The sequence below is a fragment of the Mus caroli genome, unplaced genomic scaffold (genome assembly GCF_978045245.1).
Source record: "Mus caroli unplaced genomic scaffold, Mus_caroli_1 scaffold_8, whole genome shotgun sequence".
NCBI classification, from domain to species: domain Eukaryota; kingdom Metazoa; phylum Chordata; class Mammalia; order Rodentia; family Muridae; genus Mus; species Mus caroli.
The window spans coordinates 22,543,143-22,555,556 of record NW_028227263.1 but is presented as its reverse complement, the minus strand read 5'-3'; the positions used below and the strand labels follow the sequence as shown (position 1 = coordinate 22,555,556).

Sequence of the window (12,414 nt, the reverse complement as noted above, 5' to 3'; positions counted from 1 at the left end):
TCTGCCATTTGATAATTTTATAACTGATCTGTTTATATGGTTGCCTTTTCGGGGAATCCAAGTTCCTTCAGAGCAGACAGTATACAACCATAGCAACTAGCCAGAATTCAATACATACTATGCAAGCATATTTTAGTGAAACTAAGGGTATTGGAAAATAATATAATTATCACCATATCAAAATATGAATGTACATGAACAAAATCTGAAGTGAAGTGTGAGGAAGATAACCAGCAACATGTTTTCTTCCTTTAAAAAATGTGGTATACTACTGTCACACAGCTTCAGCATCCGTAAACCTGGAACCATGAGTACCTCCAGGGAAGAACCAATCTGCATGCTGGATGATGGGCTCAATCACTGCAACCACGTGGACCGATGTGGCAGCCGCTATTTCAGCCAGCGTTCTGCAAGAAGTTCACACAATTAAAATGCTTCACCTTGGCAGCCTCACATTTCTGCAAGCTGTCAGGGCATCTGATAATTGCTAATGGATAAAATATTTACAACAGATACAAAAAGATAACCCATAAGGCCCTATCCTATGAGTTTGCCAGTAACAGCCCAAGAGGAAGAATTGCCCAGTATTATCAATCCTTCCTCCGCAGAGTGGAGCTGCCTGAAGTGGCCTGGTGAGGGGTGAGGGATGCAGCATTCAGGCTGAGTGAGACTAGAGCTGGAGCTTTATCTATGTGGCTTTGGGGGACTTTGCCCTCTTCTAAAGCAGCTGGCTGCAGGGGAGTGGCCACAGCCCTATAATCACCCCCACCCAAGTTTCTATAAGGAAACCAAATAATTCATTGGTTCCCCACTGAACTTTGGCAGAATCATGCCTCAGGTTTTGGTTGGGACCTTGGAAGAAGGGACAGATGCTGCTTCACATCTGTGGGAAGGAATTTTACTGGCCGTGCCTCTAAAGACCTTTAAAGATCTCTGGCCCTTTTCTCTCTGGCTCATCTGCCTTGTCAGATGCTCACAGCCACGTAGCCAGATGACACCTCTGAGGCCTACATAAACACTTCCTACTTTTAAGCTGTTCTCTCATGTATCTGTCACATCATGAAGTCTAAGGCACAAGGGACGTGATTTAGAAATCACTGGATTCCTAGGAGCCTTCACATTCAGCTCTGATGGCCTCAAACCAATCTCCCTGGTCCTAGTGTCACTGTGCCTCAGCAGACCGTCTAGCTCCTTCACATTCCAGCATGACACAAGCTTTCCTGGCAAAGTGCCCTTCTATCCTTCCACATGTGAGGATTCGGATCAGCTCCCATGCCCACTTAAAAAACACACTGCTGTTGATTCAGAAAGCTTTCTTTCGGGCATCTCACAGACTTTTGGAGCATCTTCTTCCTAGCTTTGATCTATGGTGCTTCCTGACAAATTTCTGGGCATTATAAAAACTGAATCTACTACTGTTAAATATTTTGATTTTTAATCAGCTAATCCATACTGATTTTTGAATTTTATCTGTTTCCTTTGAAGATTCTTCTTGTCCCCATAACTAAAAACTTGTATAACTTCCTATGTGGGTATCTTTGGTCAGGGGTTTATTTGCTATATGATCTATGCACTTAGCCCATCTTCCTACTGAACTGTAACTTTGCTTTATGACATTGTATGCTTGCAAATATTTTCTGAAACAAAACTGGGCATACACAAGCAATTGAATGACTGATTCGTTAAAGCTGGTCAGCAGCAATGAAGGAGTGACAGGTAAGGATATGGACTTTGTGGCCTGTGCTTATAACCCACCACTGGCCTGCCACGCAGCCCTGGGCAAATTACTGGTTCTTATCAGACTCAGCATCCTCAGATGAGCACTTGCTGCCCAGCTGATCCCCTGTGCCTACCTCTTCAAGTTAACACACACGGCTCAGTGCCAGCACAGGCTTCCTAAAGGCAACAGTGCGAAGCCATTCTGCTTAGGACAGTATTAGTGACTTTCACACTGCTATGGCAAACTGACTCAAGGAAGCAAAGATTTGTTTGGGCTCATGTTTCTACCATACAGGTGAAAGAACTGTCACAGCAGCAGGATAGTTTTCTGAAGGATTTTCTTATGGAGGTAAAGCAGGGGCCAGGCATCATCTTCAAAGACAACCCCTAAAAACCTGCCTCCAACAGCAGGCCCCACTTCTCAATAGCTCTACAACCCCACAAAACAAGACCATGATCTGGGAAACAGATGTTTGAAACACAGTCGTTCATATGAGAGGCATTTTATATTAATAATGGATGATTAATATCCATTAATGCCTTGATGACTCCCATAGGACCCAGGAGAGTAAGTTCCAAACAAGTCAGCCATATATACAAGGACCTTCACAGCCTACCTCTGTCTGTCAAGGCATCTTCCAGGGCCATGCATACTGTCCTCAAAGGGCAGAATCTAAGCTGTGCCTCACTACGGGGTGTCTTCTCTAGTTTCAGTGCCAAGGGCAGGAAACTACTCCTTCACTAAAGTTAGAAAGTGTTACTCCCAGAGAAGGGTGCTCCACAGCCTCCTCAGGCTGTCACCCCCTCTTACCTACACTGTCAGCCCAGAAGGAGTACAACAGCACACCCCAATGTGTGCCCAGTGGGACAGAGCTATGCTGAGGTAAAAGCATGTGAAGCTAGCAGAGGGCAGAGGGGGCTCCTGAGGGCAGGAGGTGACCTTGTGAAAGACACCTTCCCCACACTGCAGAACAGAAACACTCTTTTCTGCCATGGCAGGATGATGAGGACAGTCTCTACAAATAAATAAACTGTTGGACAGTCCTGGTTTTCCTAACATGTCTACACTCAACTGCCCAGCCCAAGGCCATCTTGCCACATGCTCACATACACTGCCCAGCTAGAGCAGCATTTGTCTCTTTACAAATGTCTCTTTGTGCCTTCATTTTCCCATGGACTTGCAAAAACCTACAGGTTTTTCTCTTGTCAATTTGCTTATGCCAGTTAAATTCTTAGGCATAGCTACAGACACTTAAGGGCTTGGGGCATGGGTCTATCCCTGTGGTACACACACTGAGATGTGTGTCGAGCTTGTCATCATACAGGGGCTGCCAAGCTGCCTGTCTACTCAGAACTCAGGAGTGGAGGCTCTCTTAGCTAGGGATAATAATATCTCCTGTGTTTCTGTGTCATCCACGCAGGAGTTAACACCTAGTGCACAGCTGTGGCTTCCAAACATGAGCTGGATGGGAAGTCACCTGCACTTGAGTATGTCCCTTGAAATCTGTCCCTACCCATGCTAACCACCAGGAAGGAGAAGCTTAGGCATGAGGTGGGAAGAGCCACTTACCCTTCTTGTTTGGCCCACAGGAGGTTAGGGCCCAGGACAATGGCTATGTTGCTAGGAGTCATTTTATTAACATCACTGGTCTGGGCAAGCTTTGCAAGGAACTTGATTAAATACCTGTAAGACAAAACAGAAGGGCAGAAGCATCTCTGGAGCACTGTGGCCTGTCCCCTCCGCTGCCTCTGTGCGGGCCACACATGGCTCAGGCACTTCCGACAGGCTGGCACTGACTGGAGTGCTGCCCACACTCCTCATGCACTTTATTCAAAACAGAAATCGAAGGGTTGGAAGGAGAAAGCAGGTCCAACATCACCATACTGATTTAACCTTACCTATTTCTACATTTTCCCTTTATAATCTATTTATTTTGCCCCTACATTAATTAACCTGATTAATAGTGGGCCCAATATATGTTTAATAAAAAGGTAGGTTTTTTTTTTCTTTTTTTTTTGGATATTTTCTTTATTTACATTTCAAATGTTATCCCCTTTTCCAGTTTCCCCTCTGGAAACCCTCTGTCCCATCCCCCTCCCCTGCTTCTATGAGGGTGATTACCCACCCACCCACTCCCACCTCCCCACCCTGGCATTCCCCTACACTGGGGCATCGAGCCTTCACAGGACCAAGGGCCTCTCCTCCCATTCATGTCCAACAAGGCCGTCCTCTGCTACATATGCAGATGAAGCCATGGGACCCTCCATGTGTACTCTTTGGTTGGTGGTTTAGTCCCTGGGAGCTCTGGGGTGTGTGTGTGGGGGGTCTGGTTGGTTACTATTGCTGTTCTTCCTAAGGGGTGGCAAACTCCTTCAGCTCCTTCAGTCCTCTCTCTAACTCCTCAAGAAACTGTATCTGAAAACCTTCATTTTAATTATGAAAATATTTGATTTATTACATAGACACGTGTTGTTATGTATAAGTAGTATAAAAATGAAACATGAATAACCAAGTTACCTATTAACAAGGAACTAGTTAGGCAAATTATAGTCTATCTTGATCTATGTGACCAAAAAAATCATGTTGTGATTCAGAAAAATCTCCAAGATGTATTAAGCAAAGATATGGCGCCAAGCAGGCAAAGGAGAATGACATATAAAACATACACATCATCTGGCTAGAATCAAAGGGTGCAGGGGAAGATGGGCTGTAAATGGGGTAGACAGAATCACAATGTGCTGTATACATACGAAATTCTCAAAGAGTAAAAATATTATTTTTAAAAAGTGGGCAATGGGAGAAAAATATGTATGAATGCACTTCATGTGCACGTGCACATACATGCATGTGAGCACACACACACACACTCACATACTCACACACACACACACACACACACTCACATACTTTCACACACACACACACACACATACTCACACACATACACACACGCACACACACATTCACATAGAAGCTCTTGTAGATAGACACTGAAGAAATTGTCCATATCCTATCTCAGACAAATGAGGTGGCTAGAGACAAGAGGTTTTTCAGTGTGTATCTTTTGAGCTTGAAACCATCAGAATGTCCATTATTTAAAAGATAATTAGTAAAAGTTACAGAGAAAAAGATGCAAGCTGAAAGATCAAACCTCAACACACTAAGTTCTGTAACTGAGTTCCCAGCACATCACACAGACAGAGTTTAATAACCTGCCCTTCTGAGCCAGGCTTGTAATCAATGAGGGTTGTCACAGGGAAGAGTTAACTCACAAGGACGAGCCAGTCCTTACATGTGCACAGGCAGTATCTGATGTGGCTGAGATAAAGGCCAAGACCAAGTTTATGGTCAGGAAACATGTCATACAAATCACCTGGAGACTGGATTTTAAATGAATTGCTTAAGGAAAAAAAAGTCTGATTTTAAGAGTTTGTTTTTAAATTTTAATTACATTCATTCCAATGTGTTCAGAGAGAAAGAGAAGTGGGGACAGAGGGAGAAGACAGAAGGACACATCTTGCAGGAGTTAATTCTCAGCGTAGCTTCTCAGGCTCAGCAGTAAGGTGAGGGCCTCTGCTTACAGAGTCACCTTGCTGAAGCCTTTGCTTGGTTTTAACTGACAATTCCCTGGGGCTGCCCTTCATCTGTGCTTCTTCCAAGCACAGAAATCCAAGGGAAAGAGAAGTCCTAGAAGTTGGTCCCATGAGAGGTTTTCTTAGAGACATTTTTAATAACATACTGAAGTTCACCTCCACTGTACAGTGACGTGGGCACTATTTTCTATGAATGGGCACAGTAACTACTTATTAACTGCATTCACGGCCAGGAGAGCTTGGATTCCAAATACAACATCATACATCCACCAAAGCTTTCCACAGCAATGTTTTTGCTAACAGCTGCAGGGTCAAAATGATCAGAGAATCTACATTTCTATTTACCAACATCCCCCACATATTAATGATCAGCAGTGCATGCACGCCCATCCCATCCCAGCAGCTCCATATTACTGTGCAAAGCCTTCTGAATGTGCCAAGCCTGCTAGAGTCAGGGTCACCTCGGAGGAACCATATCCACTCCAGGGTCACCGAAACTTCCTTTAGAGAACCATACACACTGTGATGGTTAATCTGATGTCAACTTGACACACCTGGCAAGAGGGACCCTCAACTTAGGCAGTGCATCTATCGAACTAGCCTGTGGCTATGCCTGTGGTGATTTTTCTTGATTCACGATTGATGTAGGAGGGCCTAACCTATTGTAGATAGTACCATCCCTAGATAGTACCATCCCTGGGTAGGTTGGGCCAGGCTGTGTAAGAGAGCTAAGTAGTAAGCCTGGGACTAAGCCAGAAAACAAGTGTCTTCCATAGTCGTTGGTTCTTATGCCTCCAGGTTCTCGCCCTGAGTTTCTGCCATGGCTTCCCTCAATGACAGACTATAACCTGTAAGCCAAATATACCTTTTCCCACCCTAAGCAGCTTTTAATTATGTTTATCACAGCAACAGAAAAACAAACTCAAATACATACCTAAAGTTAACAAAATTTTGTGGCGGCAACTTCTGACATGTTGTCCATAAATATTGAAGTTTTTTGTCTTGATCCTGCACACTAGGAAAAAAATATACACAAGAGTATATAAAAGCACACATTATTACTACCCATATTAATGTGCTATTATAGCTCAGAGCTGAAATATCTCTTACAGGCTCATGTGCTAAAGGCTTGGTTTTCAGTATGTGGTGCTTTCAGGAGATCCTTTCTGGGGTAGGGCTTAGGTGGAGGACTTGGATGGTAGGGGAGGTGTTAGGAGGCCACAGACTAAAGCAGCAGGACCTGAACTTCTGAATCCAAGCCACAATAAGCCTGCCCTCCTTTAAGCTAACGGCCACATGTTTCTTAGAGCAGAAAGCAAACATATGTTCTTTATAAACAATGACACTTGTCTGTTTTCAAAACTGGAAGATAGCACTCATCTTCAAAATCAGCAGGTTTGGAGTCAAATTCCAGCTTCACACTACCTGACAGGGAGTGGGTATTCCATGTCACCTAACATTGATTCTGTTGAATGAGCTCGAGAGGCAGAACCCTGTGAACCTGCCCCAAGCTCGGCACAGAAGATGCCACTCAAAATTCTGTCTAGGAATCCGTAAATGTATGGATTTATATTAAATTAGGAGCATTATGAGGTCTAGCTTTCCTTAACATAAACACAGCCTAGTCAGAGAGCAGCTGTCAAGCTCCCAGAGGCCCAGACCTCAGGTCTTTCTTGCTGTTTGAGCGAATTCCTGTGTGAATTATAAGAGCTCTGTTTCTATACAGCTTTGTTGGCAACCCCCATAAACACTAGACGGAAAGAAAAGAACCCATCGAGTGGCCACTCTGTTCTCCACACAGAGTGAAGCAGCTGCCCATGAATGCTGATATGCTGTAGAACAGGGGGCACCTGAAAACACCTTAGAGGCCAGCCACTGAGCCAATAGGATGGAGGCCCAAGCTGGCATTTCTCAACTACAGTACCTACCTGCCAGCAGGCAGATGCTTCCAACTTAAACAAGACTTTTAGAGAAATCCAGAGGATAGATACTCTACACAAGAAATTCCACTGATGCTGATCCTTGATTCCTTTAACTCAGACCCAGGACTGCCTGAGAACTTATCTTTGAACTTAAAACCCCAGCACCTACAAGGAAGAACGTCTCAGCCCACAGTGCCTGCAGATCCCTGAAAAGCAGCACTGTGATCCCACAAAGGATGAACTAAAGGGGAGGGGCAACAGTGGAGTGGAGACTGGTCCTTCCTTGCCCAGGACTGAAGAATTAGACAATTAAGAGAGAATTGAGAAGGTAACAAGATCACTGGACTGGCCAAGGAGAAGCTGATAGCATTTGAAACACACTGCCTTGTTACCCACCACATGGAAGCTGGGGATGGGGGGGGGGGGGGGAGGAAGAGGTAGTGAGGAAAAGATCAAACAATGGGCGGAGCCTTCGGAGAAGCTCAGTCTCCATATGGATGCTAGCTCTGACAAATGCTTGGTCTTGCTCCCAGTTCCTGTATCTGTATAATGAAGTAACAAGAACATGTGCCTGTTCTGGATGCTTGATGCTTATTAAGAACGAAGCTAGGATGCTTGAGTAACACTTACAAGGGGAAATAAAAAGGCCACAGGAGGCAGAGGGAGGGAGAAAACTTGGGGGGGGGGTAAGGGAGGAGGAGGGAAATGGGGAGACAGGATCAGGTGTGGGGAGAGACAGGAGAGAGACCTAGTGGGCCAGGAGAATGATGGAAATCTGCAGCTGCTGGGGTAGGGGGTAGGGGATAAGGGAGAATCTCTAGGAAGTCCCAGAAACCTGGGATAGGGGAGGCTCCCAGCAGTCAATGTGGGTGACCTTAGCTGAGATGCCTAACAGTAGGGACATGGAACCTGCAGAGACCACCTCTTGTAGTCACGCAGGACCCCAGTGGAAGGATAGGGACACCAACCCACCCACTAAACTTTTGACCCAAAAATTGTCCTGTCTAAAAGAAATGTAGGGATGGAGCAGAGACCAAAGGAAAGGCCAACCTATAACCAGCCCAACTCGAAACCTATCCCACGGGCAAATACCAATCTCTGACATTATTAATGGTACTCTGTTATGCTTGCAGACAGGAGCCTAGCATAACTGTGCTGAGTTATGCTCATAACTGTCCACCCAGCAGTGGACAGAAGCAGAAGCAGACACCCACAGCCAAACATTGGATGGAGGTCAGGGACACCTATGGAAGATTTGGGGAAAGGATCTAAGACTCAGAAGTAGATGGGAACTCCACACGAAGACCAACAGAGTCAACAAATCTGGACCCCTGGGAGCTCTCAGAATCTGAGCCATCAACTAAAGAACATACACAGGCTGGAACAAGGCCCCAGACACATATGTAGCAGTCAGGTAGCTCAGTCTCCATGGCTGTTCTGTTTGGCCTCAGAGGAAGAGGATACATCTAATCTGGCAGAGACTTGATGTGCCAGGCTGGGGGGATACCCAGGTGGGTCTTACCGTCTCAGAAAGGGAGGGAGGACGGGGGTAAGGGGCTCAGTGAGGGAGGGACAGGGAGAGGGAACAGTGTTTGGAATGTAAACAAATAAATAAATAAGATGGGGGGGGGGAAAGAATGGTAGTGGTGGGGGACAATGTGCTCACTCTAGCACACAGTGGACACCAGGAAAACACTATTACAGCAAGTAAGGCCCCTGTCCTATTTCTCAACAGCTGAGCCTCCAAGCAGCAGCACAGACACTTACCCCACAAAGCCTCACTTGCACAACTATTTTCACCACGGTGGGGTTTGAACTAGCCAACCCGCTAATGCTGATGAAGCCACACCAGCTTTCTATGCTAACAATACTGAGCGTGTTCCCTCTAGATGCAGGTAGGACAGGGCCATATCCCTACACATGCTAGCTCAGTGTCCTATTATGATGACTACTGACAGTACAGTTACTTACAAGTAGGGCACAGTGTCACTTTTTTTCATTGGATTATTTTCTTCATTTACAATTCATGGACTTTTAAGACTCTCAACACTTATAGTTACCTTGCAACTTGTGTCCATTCTTCATACAGACTGAAAGTCATTAAGGGCTCAGGCAACTCCCGCAGATAGGACTTTAAAGCACCTGAAACCATGAACACATGCTGAGTTAGCTGCAGCGGTTTACAAATGAGAGTGTCTCATGTACAATCTTCCAAGTTGAACAAAACAAATTATAATTGGGAAGCCATGCTTAAGAGAATGAAACCTCAGAAAAGAAATTCAGTTCCTTGCAAAAATACACTGAGGGAGCCACAGAAAATAAAGTTAGCTGTAAGGTAATTCGGCTAACATACACACTTTCTCCAGGCAAACAGGCCATATGTGAGACAGAAAGGAGATTTCAAGTAATCTCCACAATAAATACATGCATGCTAGCTTCACCTTTGCTTGTAACAAGGAGTGGGGGGAAGGAGAAAACTCAGAGAGAAGACAGGTACACATGCACAGGCGTACACACAGTGTGTTAGGAGACTTAATCAGCGGAGTCTTTCATTGGACCGCTCATTCCTCACTTGACAACTGTTCTTTCAGCTGGTGACCTGAGCTAGGACTTGCAGACAGTCCTTGGAGCTCACCTGCGACAGCATGGGGATCAGAATAGAATTCATCCAGGTGCGATGTGGAGCAGTCGAGAGCAGCTTTCAGCTTCTTCAACTTGGAGGCTCCAGCTCCAATCCGAAAAAGGCCCTACAGAAACAAAACGCCAGTAGCCAGTCAGAGCTGAGTCTCACCCTGGGGAACTTCATCTTGCTTGTGAGAGCCACACTGCCCATTTCACAACCCCATTCCAAGGAATGAAGAGTGTGTATGCACCTAGTATATGGTGACAGGCAGGACACAGACCTTCTTAATGTCAGTTCTTGATCTATTGAAAGCTTTCTCTTTCACAGCACTGAGTACTGACTACTGCGTATTTTATAAATTTAGTTATTTTAGAAAGCTTACATCTCAGGGAAAGCAGACCAGATTGCACGTCACGTTCACTGACATAAATGTGGACATGGAGAGCCAACCAAGAGAAGCAAGTAAAGGACAGTGGGCCAGAACTGAGGAGACTTAGGCTTAGGCAATAAAGCAGCAGGCTTCTCGACACTTTACACACACAGTGACTCTTCACTGCGGATGAGGAGGGGTGGTGGCAGTGCCAGGGACAACCAACAGTGACACTGCTCTCCCAGAAAGCAAGAGCAGACCCAGTGGAGAAGCATGCACTGGAGCTATTAAAAGTTGAGTTTGGGCACCAGAAGCCATCATGAGAGTTTCTAGATGTTCTTGATTTGGGCTGGATTAGATGCCAACATTGTATCTGTGAAAGTTTTGCTGTGTTGTTCACCTCCAGAGCTCTGTTCTGTGTATCTGAGACGGTAACAAAAGATTCTTTAGAGGATAAACAATATTGCATTTTGGATCCGGCTGTGTCCTAGCATGAAATCCTTGCATGCTTACCTCTATGTAGATAGGACTAAGAGCTGCCCTGCTTGGTTCACGTGGGTATTTTTGGTATAGATCTTATACAATACATAAATGTACCCATTAAGACCACTGCACAGTGCACACAATTCAAGACTGTCATGAACAAGAGACCATGGACACTCTTGGCCACCAGAGCATTGTCCCAAATCATAAACAGAGCTTGAAAGGAAAGAGAGGGATGATTAAAGGTCAGAGTGCACTGCAAGCAGAACAAGTACCCATTGTTCTGAGGCCCCGCTTTAGTTATTGAATAAAGGTCCACAGACTCATTGGAATATGTGGGTCATGGGGGACAAAGGTTTGAAAGCCACTGGTCTATACCTCCACAGTGGCTGTTAAATGAAAATGTGTGATGGTGGTGATCTGGACAGAGGAAAGATCAAAGGATTTGGCAGGTAGGATCTGGGGTGCCCCTCACCTCCTCCTTCATGCCAGTCTCCAGCAACAACATGACACAGGCCTCAATAGGGAGGGCGATCTCACGCCCACTCCTCTTCAGGTGTTCCTCCAGAGGTGTGCCGAAGGCTGGCTTCTCTGCCCACTTATCTACAGGAGTAAACAGTTGGTAAGACATTTGGACAGCTTATGAATTCTGGATATTTCCTTTCCATAGCACCCAAGGACTCCCTGGAAGACTAAGGGTGGCTGAGACTCAGGGAGAAGAGAAACACCCAGACATCTGGTGAGCTTTTGTTATTTAGCAACTGTGGGAGCACAGATGTGTCAATCTGGGACAGTCACTGGTGGATAGAGGCCCTATACTGGGTGGTTTATGTCAACTTGACACAAGCTGGAATTATCACAGAGAAAGGAGCTATAGGTGAGGAAATGCCTCCATGAGATCCAGCTGTAAGGCATTTTCTCAATTAGTGATCAAGGTGGGAGAGCCCCTTGTGGGTGGGACCATCTCTGGGGGGGGGTAGTCTTAGGTTCTATGAGAAAGCAAGCTGAGCAAGTCAGGGGAAGCAAGCCAGTAAGGAACATCCCTCCATGGCTTCTGCATCAGCTCCTGCTTCCTGACCTGCTTGAGTACCAGTCCTGACTTCCTTTGGTGATGAACAGCAACATGGAAGTGTAACCTGAATAAACCCTTTCCTCCCCAACTCTCTTCTTGGTCATGATGTTTGTGTAGGAATAGAAACCCTGACTAAGACAGGCCCTAAGCATGCCACATGGTGCAGCTTGTCCAGAGTTGATGCTGATGCTGGCCTTGGATGCTCCTACATGCTACCAACACATGTGGAGCCAGAGGTCTTGCATTAAAATGCAGGCTACATCTGAGCACACTGGCTTTACCAAAAAGAAATTGACTCTAGCCTTGCAAATTGACCCTAGCCTGCCTCATGGGTAGAGGACAAGAAAAAGACTCCATCACATGAAAGCAGGAAAATCCTTGGCATTCCAAACAGGGGTGTCAAGACCAAATGAAGACAATGTGAACACAAAGCAGGTGCCACCCTGTAACACACAATACTGCCCACCAACCTATATCCAGTTAAATAAAAAACCCTAAATAGAAAAACTGAGGTATCTGGGGTTCACAAGTAGCTTAGGTTAAAGGCTGTCCTGATGGCGGCAGCAGTGTTTCTTATGACTTTTAGGCCACAGGCCCTGCTTCTTACACTACAGATCTGAGGCAGCTCCGC

General features: G+C 45.6%; 1 protein-coding gene across 9 annotated transcripts in view; it reads right to left on the bottom strand.

Annotated features, from left to right (window-relative positions):
- The window catches only part of Arhgap17 (Rho GTPase activating protein 17), a 93,846-nt gene that overhangs the window by 18,412 nt on the left and 63,020 nt on the right, over positions 1–12,414 (bottom strand). For all 9 annotated transcript variants that reach the window (XR_015047816.1, XM_021166495.3, XM_021166493.3 and 6 more), the window contains 6 exons: positions 11,187–11,314; positions 9,871–9,982; positions 9,296–9,377; positions 6,248–6,328; positions 3,290–3,403; positions 316–407 (listed from right to left, as the gene is read on the bottom strand). Coding sequence is in view for 8 of the 9 variants with exons in the window: in XM_021166495.3 (XP_021022154.1) it covers positions 316–407; positions 3,290–3,403; positions 6,248–6,328; positions 9,296–9,377; positions 9,871–9,982; positions 11,187–11,314 (609 nt within the window). In the remaining variant the exon portion in view is untranslated. The remainder of the gene's footprint in view (positions 1–315; positions 408–3,289; positions 3,404–6,247; positions 6,329–9,295; positions 9,378–9,870; positions 9,983–11,186; positions 11,315–12,414) is intronic.